We start from the raw sequence: 14,283 nt of genomic DNA, 5'->3' as shown, positions 1-14,283 counted from the left end.
AAAAATTTTGCATCGTTTGGGTAATATTTGAAGACTAGTACTGCACTAAAGAGAATAGTACGTGGTGCGCAGAAATCAGTCACGCAATGTTCACAGGCTTTCTACCCCATTTTGGTTTGCATTAGCTCACAACCTTGCTTAGAGGCCAACTCTTCCACTCTTTAAGCAACAGCAGTAGAAGCATCATCTCATGAGCACATCTTTGGAGCTGTTTTTTTACTCAGTTTTGATCCCTATTGTTTATCATAAAGACATTTTGTGCTGTGTTGTAAAGTTAACAATATCGTGAAAATGGTCCCCAAGATAATTAAGAAAGAGGGTAAGAAGAAAGATAAGATTACAGTACCAGGAAAGGGGAACAAAATTATTGCGAAGCATAAAAAAGGTACTGTATACTACATGCAGACGGCCGACCTGCTAAAACTATACAGTTATGCTACAACATCCATGATTAATACAGTTACATTTATGAACAATAAAGAAGATATCAGAACATTTGTCTATGCAAAACCAGTGCTGACACTGATGAACAAACAATAATGTGCTCTTAATGTTGAAGGGTTTTTGCTTATCTGGATTGATTGCAACCATTTAGCAGGTGATACAATTACTGAAAACACTATTTCTGAAAAAGCGATGGTATTGGAGCTGCATAAGGTGCAGCATCAAGAGAATGCTCAGGAGATTTCAAATGAGGAGGCTCGAAGATATTATCATCATCATTATTATTACTAGCTAAGTTACAACCCTAGTTGGAAAAGCAGGATACTATAAACCAAAGGACACAAACAGGAAAAAATAGCCCAGTGAGAAAAGGAAATAAGTAAATAAACTATATATAAAAGTAATGAATGAAAAAAAAGTGATAGTGAACGTCGTCCAAAAGAGAGAACTCCTCCAAGTAGTAACACCCTCCTCTTCCTCCTCCTTCTCTTGTCTCTCACAATTCTCCTCTAAAGTAAAGTGCAAGTCAATTTGTCAATATTTCTATTTTCTATTGTGAAGTATACATTTGTTTCCATTTCTGGTTTTAAGGGTTATAAATTCTTCAATAATTGCCATTACAAACCATTAAAAAAAGTGTACAGTATACATGTATTTATAGATGTGTGGAACACATCAAGGGAATTAAATTTATTAATCATGGGAAAAATTGTTTTAGTTTATGAGTAATTTAGTTTGTGTAACTCACTCCCAGGATGAACTAAGCTCACAAACCAAGCTACTGTACTATACTACTATACTATACAACAAAATATTACAATTAAACATATTGTACAGTAAAAATGTTATTTTTATTAGTAAAATAAATTTTTGAATATACTTACCCGATAATCATGTAGCTGTCAACTCCGTTGCCCGACAGAATTCTACGGAGGGATACGCCAGCTATCACAATACTAGAAGGGGGTGTACTCACCAGCGCCACCTGTGGCCAGGTACTACAGTACTTCTTGTTGACACCTCCTCAATTTTTCCTCGGTCCACTGGTTCTCTATGGGGAGGAAGGGAGGGTCAATTAAATCATGATTATCGGGTAAGTATATTCAAAAATTTATTTTACTAATAAAAATAACATTTTTCAATATTAAACTTACCCGATAATCATGTAGCTGATTCACACCCAGGGGGGTGGGTGAAAACCAGTGTACAAGATTAAAGGATAGCTAAGTATCCCATATTTCATATAACAGTTATCTCAAATAACAATGAAATAATAAGTACCTGGTAAGGAAGTCGACTTGAACCGTTACTCTGCCTCTTTTTTAAGTTCGTCTTCCTTACTGAGCGCAGCGTTCCTCTTGGAGGCTGAATCAACTCAAAGGTGCTAAAGTATATAGGGCTGCAACCCCTACTAATGGACCTCTACACAACCTCTAACCCAGGCGCTTCTCAAGAATGAATTGACCACCCGCCAAATCAAAAGGATGCGGAAGGCTTCTTAGCCTACCGTAACAACCATAAAAACAACAATAAAAGTATTCAAGAGAAAGGTTAAAAAAGGTTATGGGATTAAGGGAATGTAGTGGCTGAGCCCTCACCTACTACTGCACTCGCTGCTACGAATGGTCCCAGGGTGTAGCAGTTCTCGTAAAGAGACTGGACATCTTTAAGATAAAATGATGCAAACACTGACTTGCTCCTCCAATAGGTTGCATCCATTATGCTCTGCAGAGAACGGTTTTTATTAAAGGCCATCGAAGTAGCTACGGCTCTCACTTCGTGGGTCCTTACCTTCAGCAAAGCAAGGTCTTCCTCCTTTAAGTGAGAATGGGCTTCTCTAATCAGAAGCCTTATATAATATGAAACCCCGTTTTTGGACATGGGCCTCGAAGGTTTCTTGATGGCACACCATAAGGCTTCTGACTGTCCTCGAATAGGTTTTGACCTATTAAGATAATATTTCAGAGCTCTGACAGGGCAAAGAACTCTTTCTAGCTCGTTACCTACCATGTTGGAGAGGCTAGGTATTTCAAACGATCTAGGCCAAGGACGCGAAGGAAGTTCATTCTTAGCTAAGAATCCGAGCTGTAAAGAACATGTTGCAGATTCGGTCGTGAACCCAATGTTCTTGCTGAAGGCATGAACCTCACTGACTCTTTTAGCTGTTGCAAGGCAGACGAGAAAAAGAGTCTTGAGGGTAAGGTCCTTGAAGGAAGCTGACTGGAGAGGTTCGAACCTAGGTGACATAAGGAACCTTAAGACTACGTCTAGGTTCCAGCCTGGAGTGGGTAGACGACGCTCTTTAGAAGTCTCAAAAGACTTAAGGATGTCTTGAAGGTCCTTGTTGGAAGAAAGGTCCAAACCTCTGTGGCGGAGAACTGAAGCCAACATACTCCTGTACCCTTTAATCGTAGGGGCTGAAAGGGATCTCTCATTCCTAAGATGTAATAGGAAGTCAGCTATTTGGGTCACAGAGGTATTGGTAGAGGATACTGCATTGGCTCTACACCAGCTCCGGAAGACTTCCCACTTGGATTGGTAGACTCTACGAGTGGAAACCCTCCTTGCTCTGGCAATCGCACTGGCTGCCTCCTTCGAAAAGCCTCTAGCTCTAGCGAATCTTTCGACAGTCTGAAGGCAGTCAGCCGAAGAGCGTGGAGGTTTGGGTGCAACCTGTCTACGTGAGGTTGACGTAGAAGGTCCACTCTTAGAGGGAGAGTCCTGGGGATGTCGACCAGCCATTGAAGTACCTCTGTGAACCATTCTCTTGCAGGCCAAAGGGGAGCAACCAGCGTCAGCCGTGTCCCTTCGTGCGAGATGAACTTCTGAAGGACTTTGTTTATTATCTTGAACGGTGGAAATGCGTAAAGGTCGAGATGGGACCAGTTCAGCAGAAAAGCATCCACATGAACTGCTGCTGGGTCTGGAACTGGGGAACAGTACAACGGAAGTCTCTTGGTCATGGAGGTGGCAAACAGATCTATGGTCGGCTGACCCCACAAGGTCCAAAGTCTGTTGCACACGCTCCTGTGGAGGGTCCATTCCGTGGGAATGACCTGATCCCTTCTGCTTAGGCGATCTGCTGAGACGTTCATGTTGCCCTGAATGAACCTCGTAACTAGGGTGAGGTTTAGACTTCTTGACCAAATGAGGAGGTCCCTTGCGATCTCGTATAGGCTCCTCGAATGGGTCCCTCCTTGCTTGGAGATGTAAGCCAAGGCTGTGGTGTTGTCGGAGTTCACCTCCACCACCTTGCCTAGCAGGAGGGACTTGAAGTTCAATAGGGCTAAATGAACTGCTAGTAGCTCCTTGCAGTTGATGTGGAGCGTTTCCTGTTCCTCGTTCCACGTTCCCGAGCACTCCTGTCCGTTCAAGGTCGCGCCCCAGCCCGAGTCCGATGCATCCGAGAAGAGATGAAGATTGGGGGTCTGAATCGCCAACGATAGGCCCTCCCTGAGAAGGAGATTGGTCTTCCACCACAAGAGAGTGGTCTTCATCTCTTTGGTGACTGGGATAGAGACTGCTTCGAGAGTCAAATCCTTGTCCCAATGAGCTGCAAGATGGAATTGAAGAGGGCGGAGGTGGAGTCTCCCTAGCTCGACGAACAGGGCCAGCGATGAAAGGGTCCCTGTGAGACTCATCCACTGTCTCACCGAGCAACTGCTCCTCTTCAGCATGCTCATGATGCAATCTAGGGCTTGGCTTATCCTTGGGGCCGATGGAAAAGCCCGAAAATCCTGACTCCGAATCTCCATTCCCAGGTACACAATGGATTGGGAGGGAATGAGCTGAGACTTTTCTAGGTTGACTAACAGACCCAGTTCTTTGATTAAGTCCAAAGTCCAGTTGAGACTCTCCAGACAGCGACGACTCGTGGAGGCTCTCAACAGCCAGTCGTCTAAGTAAAGGGAGGCTCTGATGTCCGATAAGTGGAGGAATTTTGCTATATTCCTCATCAGATGCGTAAACACCATAGGAGCTGTGCTTAGGCCAAAACACAGGGCTTGGAATTGGTAGACAACCTTTCCAAAAACGAATCTCAGGAAAGGTTGGGAGTCTGGATGAATAGGAACGTGAAAGTAAGCATCTTTCAGGTCCAACGAGACCATCCAGTCCTCCTGCCTGACCGCTGCTAGGACCGACTTCGTCGTCTCCATCGTGAACGTCTGCTTGGTGACATAAGCATTGAGCGCGCTGACGTCCAGCACCGGTCTCCAACCTCCTGTCTTCTTGGCCACCAGAAAGAGACGGTTGTAGAAGCCCGGGGATTGATGGTCCCGGACTATAACCACTGCCTTCTTCTGTAAAAGGAGCGACACCTCCTGGTGCAACGCTAGCCTCTTGTCCTTTTCTTTGTAGTTGGGAGAGAGGTTGATGGGAGATGTGGTCAGAGGGGGTTTGCGGCAGAATGGTATCCTGTAACCCTCCCTCAGCCAACTGACAGACTGGGCGTCTGCACCTCTCTTTTCCCAGGCTTGCCAGAAGATCTTGAGTCTGGCTCCTACTGCTGTCTGGAGATGAGGAGAGTCAGTTTTTTCCTTTAGAAGCCTTGGAACCTTTCCTAGACTTGCTCCTGGAAGAGTCTGGACGGGAGCTTCCTCGGCTGGGGGCTCTACCACGAAAGGGCGGAATAAACCTCGTAGCAGGAGTATCAGCCACTGGGGTGCGATAAGTCCTGGGGACTGAGGTAGCAACCTTAGTCTTACGAGCTGATGAGGCCACAAGATCATGGGTGTCCTTTTGTATCAGGGCCGCAGACAAGTCCTTAACAAGCTCTTCGGGAAAAAGGAACTTCGAGAGCGGAGCGAAAAGGAGTTGAGACCTTTGACAAGGTGTGATGCTGGAGGAAAGGAAGGTACAAAGCTGCTCCCTTTTCTTAAGCACCCCTGACACAAACATTGATGCAAGCTCGCCAGATCCATCCCTAATAGCCTTATCCATGCAGGACATTAAGAGCATGGCTGAGTCCTTGTCCGCAGGGGAGGTCTTCTTGCTAAGGGCCCCCAGGCACCAGTCTAGGAAATTGAACATCTCAAAGGCTCTAAAAACACCCTTCAGGAAGTGATCAAGGTCTGAGAAGGTCCAGCAAACCTTAGAGCGCCTCATTGCTGTTCTACGAGGAGAGTCTACCAAACTTGAGAAGTCAGCCTGGGCAGAGGCAGGTACTCCCAAGCCTGGTTCCTCTCCTGTGGCATACCAAACGCCCGCTTTAGAAGTGAGCTTAGTCGGAGGAAACATAAAGGAAGTCTTTCCTAGTTGCTGCTTAGACTGCAACCACTCCCCTAAAATCCTTAACGCTCTCTTAGAGGACCTTGCTAAGACGAGCTTAGTATACGTAGACTTGGCTGGCTGCATGCCCAGCGAAAATTCAGATGGCGGAGAGCGGGGGATAGCAGAGACAAAATGGTCTGGGTATACCTCTCTGAAAAGAGCCAAGACCTTACGAAAGTCAATAGGAGGCGGAGAAGACTTGGATTCATCCACGTCTGATGAGGGATCCAGGTGTGCAGCCTCATCATCAGAAACCTCATCACCAGAGTGTAGCGAAGTGAGAGGTAAGGTATGCTGAACAGCAGAATCAGCACGAGCTGGAACAAAAATACTAGTGGTTTCCTCCTCAAGTCTCTGTTGAGGGAACACCTGAGGTTCAGGCTGCAAAGGCTGATCAAAAGAAGTAGCAGAAGGTAGGCGCATGGGTGGAGGAGGCTGACTCCTGGCATGAGTGTCTGAACTCAAGAGTTGCGCTTGCTGTAAGGTTGGTGGATGCGCAGTAGCAGGTTCCTGAGGAACGAGTTGAGGTTCCTGAGGTGTGAGCTGTGAGCGATGAGGTAGTGGCTGCGCAGAACGCAGTAATTGTCTCGCGAGTTGAGGTTCCTGAGGCGCAAGGCTAAGGTGTTGAGGTTCTCGCCTTGAGGAGGGTTGAGGTCGCTGCAGCGAGAGCTGAGGAGTCTGACTCATGGATGGGAGAGGTTGTTGTACCTCAAGAGAGTGTTGCCTCACTGGTGGAACTGCAAGTGGAAGCGGAGGAAGCAAGGTATAAGCTTCCTGTTCCCATTGCTGAGGTTGCCTTAAGGAAGGCGGAGGTAGCTGCACACCACTGGAAACAGTCAACTCAGAACGTGGTAAGGTATCCTGAGGAGCCTCAACATCGTACGCCTGGCAGGCAGGACTGCGGTTAGGCGGAGCGATCGCAGGAGGAGGTGTAACCTTCTCAGCCTGACACTCACGCATCAAGACCGCAAGTTGTGACTGCATGGACTGCAGTAGAGTCAACTTGGGGTCGGCAGACACTAAGGTCTGCTGAGGTAAAGCCTTAACAGCAGAGATCTGTTGCGGCAGCACCTTACTCCTCTTAGGAGGTGTGCATTCAACTGATGACTGCGGCGAGTCAGAGCTGATCCAATGACTGCAGCCAGGTTGTAGAGCTCTTGAGGTCTGGACTCTGCGTTTGAGTGGTCTTGAGACCTGAGTCCAACGTTTCCTCCCTGACAATTCTTCAGCAGACGAGTAAAAGACGGGCTCAATCGTCTGCAGGTGGGAGTGACGGTCTCTGGAAGACACGCCCGCAACCACCGAGGATACTTCTGTGCGCCGATCAAGGCCTGCCGAACCCTTTTGCCCTTCGACATTGCTTCTCCCCTGGGCTTGGGAGCTTGCAAGAGGTCCCGGACTGGGAGGACGACTGGCACGCACAGAAGTACCCTCACGCACCACACTGACACTGACACTAGCACTTGGCACTGCACTGACACTAGCACTCGTCACAGCACTGGCACTATTACCACCCACTGCACTCTTGACCTTAAGTTCCTTGACTTCGGCCATAAGAGACTTATGATCACTAACCACCGACTCCACTTTGTCACCTAAAGCCTGAATGGCACGCAAAACAACAGACATATCAGGTTGAGGGCAAATAGTAGGTTCGGGGGTAGCCACTACAGGGGGAGGAAAAGGTAGGGGATCATGAGGTGAGGAAAAAAGTGAAGAGCGAGAAGAACTCCTCCTAACTCTCTCTCTCTCTAACTTGGTTGAATACTTAAGAAATCGGACAAAATCAAGTTCCGAAAGTCCGGCGCATTCCTCACATCGATCTTCCAACTGACAGGGCCTTTCCCTACAGTCAGAACAAGTGGTGTGAGGATCTACCGAGGCCTTCGGAATACGCCTATTACAAGACCTACATCGTCTATGGGGTGGGGCTTGTGAAATGTCAGACATCTTGAATCAAAAGAGTTAGCCAAGTGGGGATTCCAAATCAAGCAAAAAGATCGTTAACCATTAATCAGGACTAAATAATAGCTATCTAAGCTAATATAGAAGTTTTCCAGTAAAGCGACAGCCGAAATCTGAGAGAAATACTTCACCAAAAGCCGTGAAAATACTCCAAGATCATAAGCGTATCCCAGAACGTCTTGCCGGAAGCACGACAGAGGAAAAATTGAGGAGGTGTCAACAAGAAGTACTGTAGTACCTGGCCACAGGTGGCGCTGGTGAGTACACCCCCTTCTAGTATTGTGATAGCTGGCGTATCCCTCCGTAGAATTCTGTCGGGCAACGGAGTTGACAGCTACATGATTATCGGGTAAGTTTAATATTGAAAACTAAATATTAGGCTTAAAAATACTTGCAGTCAAAATATGAGACTGTATTCCATTTCTTTAGTAACAGTACATTACCTCGTATAAAGGCGAATCTTCCTCTGGATTTCCATCTTGTTCAGAGGGACCAGTCACATTTGATAGTGGAGTTTTCCAATTACCTTCTCTGCCTCTCTTATGCAACAAGTGCTGGATATATCTAAAAGTGATGTCACCTGCCGAGTAAATAAGTTTGTCATATTCATTAACAAAGTTATTTGTTATTATTATTACTTGCTAAGCTAAACCCCTGGTTAGAAAATCAATATGCTATACAACATGGAAAAGAGCCCAGTGAGGAAAGGAAATAAGGAATTAAACTACTAGAAAAGTTTAAGAACAATAATAACATTAAAATAAATCTTTCACTTAAAATTAACAAGAGAATAAAAACTTGAAAATAGCAAGAGAATAAAAACTTCAAAATAACAAGAGGAAGAGAAACAAGATTGAATAGTGTGCCCGAGTGTACCCTCACGCAAAACTCTACCCCAAGACAGTGGAAGACCATGGTACAGAGGCTATGGCACTACCCAAGACCAGAGAACAATGTTTTGATTTTGGAGTGTCCTTCTCCTAGAAGAGCTGCTCACCATAGCTAATGTGTCTCTTCTACCCTTACAAAGAGGAAAGGTTTCTATAATTAGGAAAAAGTGGAATTCTAAAAATAAAATTTCCTATTTTTATACTCATCTGATGTTCATATTGTTTCTTCTTTAGAAGCTCTATTCAATCAAAATTTACATGTAAAATTTTCAAAATATAATAAATTTTAAAAGAGACTAGTATTTTCCCTAGCTATCAAAACCCCAGTCCTTTAAGCGGATATGTTTTTAGCATTAGCTGAAATGGCCATTAAAATTGTTAACGACGTAGTTGACGACAGGTGGTGAGCGAGGGCTAAATGTCCTGTCCCACACCTGTTAAAAGCTCTTTACTTAAGACCTTTCACCTCAGAACTGAGAGGGGCAGTTGAGGTGGGAAGTTTAACTTAAAAGGACTCAGGTTTGTTAGCTAGGAAAAATGCAAAATACTTTTAAAATTTGCAATTTGTTAATATATCCTCTTTTCCGCTTCAAAGGAGAGGAAGTAACAGAAGTTCCTCTGCTGGAAGGAACCGTGGATTTTTGCCTTGGGTCCGTAGAAGGCAAGGATGACTCCTCCAGTTTGATCCTGGGAGCTTCCGACAGATGAGCAGGTGGGATACCTGTTGTGAAGGCTGGCGTGATAGCTGTAACCAATGTTTCAAACCATGGCTACTAACCAATAGTGGCACTATCGGAATGTTCCCCTGAAGGGAACGACGAAGAAGTCCACCACAAGGAAGTCTTCACAGACTCTGAAAAGTATAAGTAAATAGAATTAATTCATCCTAATTTGGGTTATGGCACCAAGAGTATATTAATACACATCGGTGACTGAAATCAACGTGGATACTATGCGAGCTGAGTTTTTCAGCTTTGCTGAGATTATACTTCGATTAAAGGATGATGGTTTGTAATTTTGTAGGAACAAAAGTCATCCAAAACTATCAAATATTCACTACACATACTAAAGGCAACAGTTTTTGTTGATCAATTCTGTTCTATTAACTAACTTTAAACTGACTAGAACTGGCCTACCTGTTCCTCCAGCAACATCAAGAAGCTTTGTATTTGGTCTTGGTTGTAGTCGAGATAAAAAACAATCCTTCCACATTCTATGTATTCCACCTGACATGAGGTCATTCATCAAATCATAATTACTTGCCACATTTTCAAACACTCCATGAACTGTGGAGGAAAACAGTAAAAATTCACATTCATGTAATCATATACCTGTATTTAATACTCATACAGTACTTAGAATTTATAACAGTATATCCTATTATGAATGACATATCAATAACTATTTTGGTAAATGCAAAGACCTTTTCTTTTATGATAAAATTGTTCTAGCCACAGTATGATAGTCACAACTCCCAGCATGCAACGCTAAATGCGAGACATACGGTGCACCATCGCCAATAGTGTAAAGTTGTCCTATGATAGACTTCCAGTACTGTATTTCACTCATGGTGCTCTAGTGGTGTCTAGCCTATCTCAGGTTAGGATGGAAGTCGAGGTTTCCATTATCCACTTGGGTAGGAACTGATTTTGAAAGTCGAGTTTAGTTTCCCTCCCTGTATTTCACTATCTGACTTATGGTTTTCTACATAAGGTTTGCCACTTGATCAGACACGCTTTATGGCATTGATTCCCCCTTCCAAAAAAAAAACAGTTTCCCACTGGGGTCCCCCATAATCGTCTTCATATAAGGGGGTCCAAAAACTCATGAACGGGTGGTTTGCCCCAATAGAGTCCTTTCATTATACGTCATCAAACTTCCGGTCCGCCATTTTGGAGGACAAAGACGCGTTCAGTGAATAGCTGTGGTTGAACTCTTGAATAGTTAGCCATCTCATCACATTCACATTCATACAATGCCCAGTTTTTGCGCTACTGTTGGCTGTGGGAATAGAGGACAAAGAGATGACAAGAGTTTCTACCGCATACCGGCAGTTATTCAGAATCAGGACAAAGATATAGAAGAATTATCCAAGCGCAGAGTGACTAGTGGTTGACCAGAATATCATGGGCTGATCTACGTGAATCCTCTATTACCCTACGCACGTATCTGTTCTGATCATTTCATATCAGGTCAGTCTCGGCTAGGCCCTAAAAGTATCATTATTCCTGGGTAAACATGCTACAGTATATCCGATTGCATAGGTGACTTCACAAGTATCATCGTCAGTTCAGTGTGTGGTGTGTGGGGGGATGGGGCATCTCAATTTTTAAACATCAAAAGGGGCATCTCAGATTTTCAAAAAAAAAATTAAAAGCGCCCATATTGGCTATATTAACAAAGGCTACTTACCTAGGTCTCTATTTCGTCAAGGTGCTCATGCCTATATATAATTAAGTGTATATTTATATTTATTTTAATTTGTGTATTAAATTGTGCACACATATAGGCCTATGTGATGAATAAACATTGATTATAAATAACAATAATAATAATAATAATAATAATAATATTTGAAAGCTGGTTTAACCCGAATGGGTCTTTGCTTATATATGAAACATCGAAAAAATAATTAAACTTGTGTATTTAATTGCAAGGAGGTAAAACGATCATCCAAGAACATTACAATAGAGTTTGTCCATCATATGTTTATATGTATATAAGAAATTATAGCATTTGTAACCAAACACAATGGTTAGGCATTCGTCTGCTTGCTAGTGTACACTGGGTTGGCCGACAGTACCAAGTAGTTCACCATATCAATGTATGAAATACTGGGAAAATCCTCAATATTTTGACTGAATGAATTCTGCATTTGGTATGGATCTAGGCTATCAATTAGATCGAGTTTCTACTTGTAAAAACGCTTATCATCACCCGACAATTGTTTGACAAAGTCGCTCTCATTGTCCATATTCGCTGTAGCAGCCGCGATGTTTTCGCTTTGTATGTCCTCCAGCATGGCCGCCGGCGATTCCCAGTGACGTCATTGAAAAGACTCTATAATCATGGTCAGAAATGCATAGAACACAAGATAGCAAGTAGGAAAAATATATGGTTCATGTATATGGCTAGAAATAAAGTATCATGTATTTGCCGATTATCGTATCTTAAATAATTTATCTTTTATTTGCAGTGAAAATAAGTGTCATTTTTTAAGAAAGCGGACGTTTTACTACAGGAAACAGGGTGTATGTACGATAGCGGCTACCTGTATATATTATTATGTCTAACTTGGAATACGGGAGGTCGCAGGGGGGCGTTTGCTCCCCCATTAGGTAAGTAGGTAAGGACACGGCTTGTAGGTAAGGTTAGGGGGGGGAAAGTTTTGGTTAGCTGATGTCCACTTTTAATGAACGCATGAGGAACTGGCCGCTGATATACAAAGGCTCCCAAGAAATATCTATCTTTGAGAATAGATGCTTTTCCCGTCAGTAAGTATATTGCCGGTAAACTAACGTACCTTTATGAGCTTTTTGTTCTTCCGAGACGTTCTCGTATCCGAAGTGGGTTTCTTTATTGGCCGAATATTCGGTTTTGGTGTGTCCAGATGACGTCGACTGGCATCTCCTAACATAAGACGTGGTAAATAACCTTAAACGTAACCTACATGCCACAGAATTCATGATGGACAGTTGATATCTGGATAAAATGTAGCAAATTACGAAATTCGGAAAAAATATTAGTGGTAGCAGTAGTAGTAACCTTAGATCAATACCTTTGAAACGGCTCCCTCAAGCGTTCTAACTTTGCTTCAATGATGTCCAATCGTGATTACTCTGAATTTATTTTCATTTTAGTGAATTCTTTATTTTTCTATATCTAATCCTTATTTATATCAATATGGTGACGAATATTAACGATAAATTTCCTTTTTTTCATGAGGCCCACTCCACAATTCTGAAGTCTACTACTTGAGTAGGTATACAAACTATCAAATTACCAAACAATCAAGCATCGGATTCTAGAAACAGTTCATAGTTTTAGCTATAATTCCCCTCACCCCAACCCCCGACAGCATCTCCTTTTGCTATACGTATTGCTAGTTTATATTACCTCCTTTATATACCTTACTTCTATCTTTTAAAATTAATTTTAATGTTTCCCCTGAAGTTTATTTCATTTAAATATACTGTATGTTATGTTTTCCTCTTCTTCCTCGCATAACTTAAAGTTTAAGTTTATTCTTTCTTATAGATCTTTTATTACTGAAGAAATGTTGTACATGGGAAAACAATAGCCCATATTAGAAAGACCAGAATGGAAGCAGTAATAATATTGAAAGTAGAGAAAGCCACATGCAACTGCCATAGTATGGAAGTAGTAGGCCTACTTGAGAAAATTAATTTACCTTTAGCGCTAATCACCAGAAGTCAGAGATTTTAGTTGCAAGACATAAAGGTGTTAAAAAGCATAAAGGAGTGGCTAGAAATTGAAGGATTGAAACATTAAATACGTGTAGATACTTTAGAGCCTTGTACTATGGGGAAAAAATGAAGTTATAGTCTTGGCATAAACGAACAGGAAGCAAAAAAAAAAGAATGCCAGATAATGATCAATGTAAATTATTCACATTTTAGTAGTTACAGACTCACTTAGATTAGGTTATCATTGCATTGACATATTACATAATTGTGGATAACATTAGGCCTATACATACACGATGCGGTTTTGTGGTAATCTGGGGTATTACTGTACTCTACGAGTGGTATGTTCTATGTGAATTCTGGGTTATACATTCTTTACAGTATGTAATCATTGGTTCTCATATTTATATTCATGCATCAAACGCTTAGTCTTGCCTTTGGTGGTGTTCAACATATGTCCAGGTTAGATCTTAATCGACAAAGTATGAGAATGACTTCCTACATTTTTCTCTCACATACTTTTTCCTCTGTTTATTCTAGTTCCTTTCCTTAAATTCCTTCCGTGCTCTTTTACTTAGTTTACACATATACTTATACTATATATCTATTGTGGCGAATACAAGGAGAATTATTATTATTATTATTATTATTATTATTATTATTATTATTATTATTATTATTATTATTAGCTAAGCTACAACCCTAGTTGGAAAAGCAGGATAAGCCCAAGGGCTCCAACGGGGAAAGTAGCCCAGTGAGGAAAGGAAATAAACATATAAACTGTTAAAACTTGAAAATAACGAGAGGGTGAAACAAAATTCAAAAATAACAAAAGCTAATGTTTCGTGTGAAGAGACATTTTCGGTGAAAGAAGTGGTAAATAAGCCTAAACACAAGTTCGTTGTTACCGAATAAATTTTGATGAAAGTTATTTCCGGTTCCCTTTCTTCCACGCTCCTTTACTTGGTTTACACATATAATTATTTTACATATCTATTGTGGTGAATATAATTACATCCAATGAGAGATAGGTCTGTAATGTTTCATGGGAAGAGATTTTCGGTAAGGGATGTGGTAAACAAGTCTAAACACAAGTTCGTTGTTTCCAAACGCCTTTGGATAAAATTTATCATGTTCTTGCCTACGATGTTACTTATTGTGAGAGGAGAGAATGGAGGATATCAACGGGGAGGAAGAGGATAAAGTGCATGGACAATTATACACCAAATCAAGTATTACAACTGGCTTAGAGACATGGAGAGGCGAAGACAACTGATCGGCAACGT

At 42.3% G+C, this 14,283-nt stretch overlaps 1 protein-coding gene across 1 annotated transcript in view; it reads right to left on the bottom strand.

Moving 5' to 3' along the window:
• LOC137651187 (ubiquinone/menaquinone biosynthesis C-methyltransferase UbiE-like) overlaps positions 1-12,324 on the bottom strand; it is a 67,437-nt gene extending 55,113 nt beyond the window's left edge. The window contains exons 1-3 of the mRNA XM_068384338.1: positions 12,094-12,324; positions 9,707-9,856; positions 8,124-8,260 (exon numbers count right to left, since the gene is read on the bottom strand). Coding sequence (XP_068240439.1) covers positions 8,124-8,260; positions 9,707-9,856; positions 12,094-12,256 — 450 coding nt within the window. The 5' untranslated portion in view covers positions 12,257-12,324. The remainder of the gene's footprint in view (positions 1-8,123; positions 8,261-9,706; positions 9,857-12,093) is intronic.
• Positions 12,325-14,283: the final 1,959 nt, after the last annotated feature.

This window comes from Palaemon carinicauda, chromosome 12 (genome assembly GCF_036898095.1).
Source record: "Palaemon carinicauda isolate YSFRI2023 chromosome 12, ASM3689809v2, whole genome shotgun sequence".
In the NCBI taxonomy this organism is placed as follows: Eukaryota; Metazoa; Arthropoda; class Malacostraca; order Decapoda; family Palaemonidae; genus Palaemon; species Palaemon carinicauda.
Note: the sequence above shows the minus strand (reverse complement) of the source record. Positions and strands in the feature narration are given on the sequence as shown.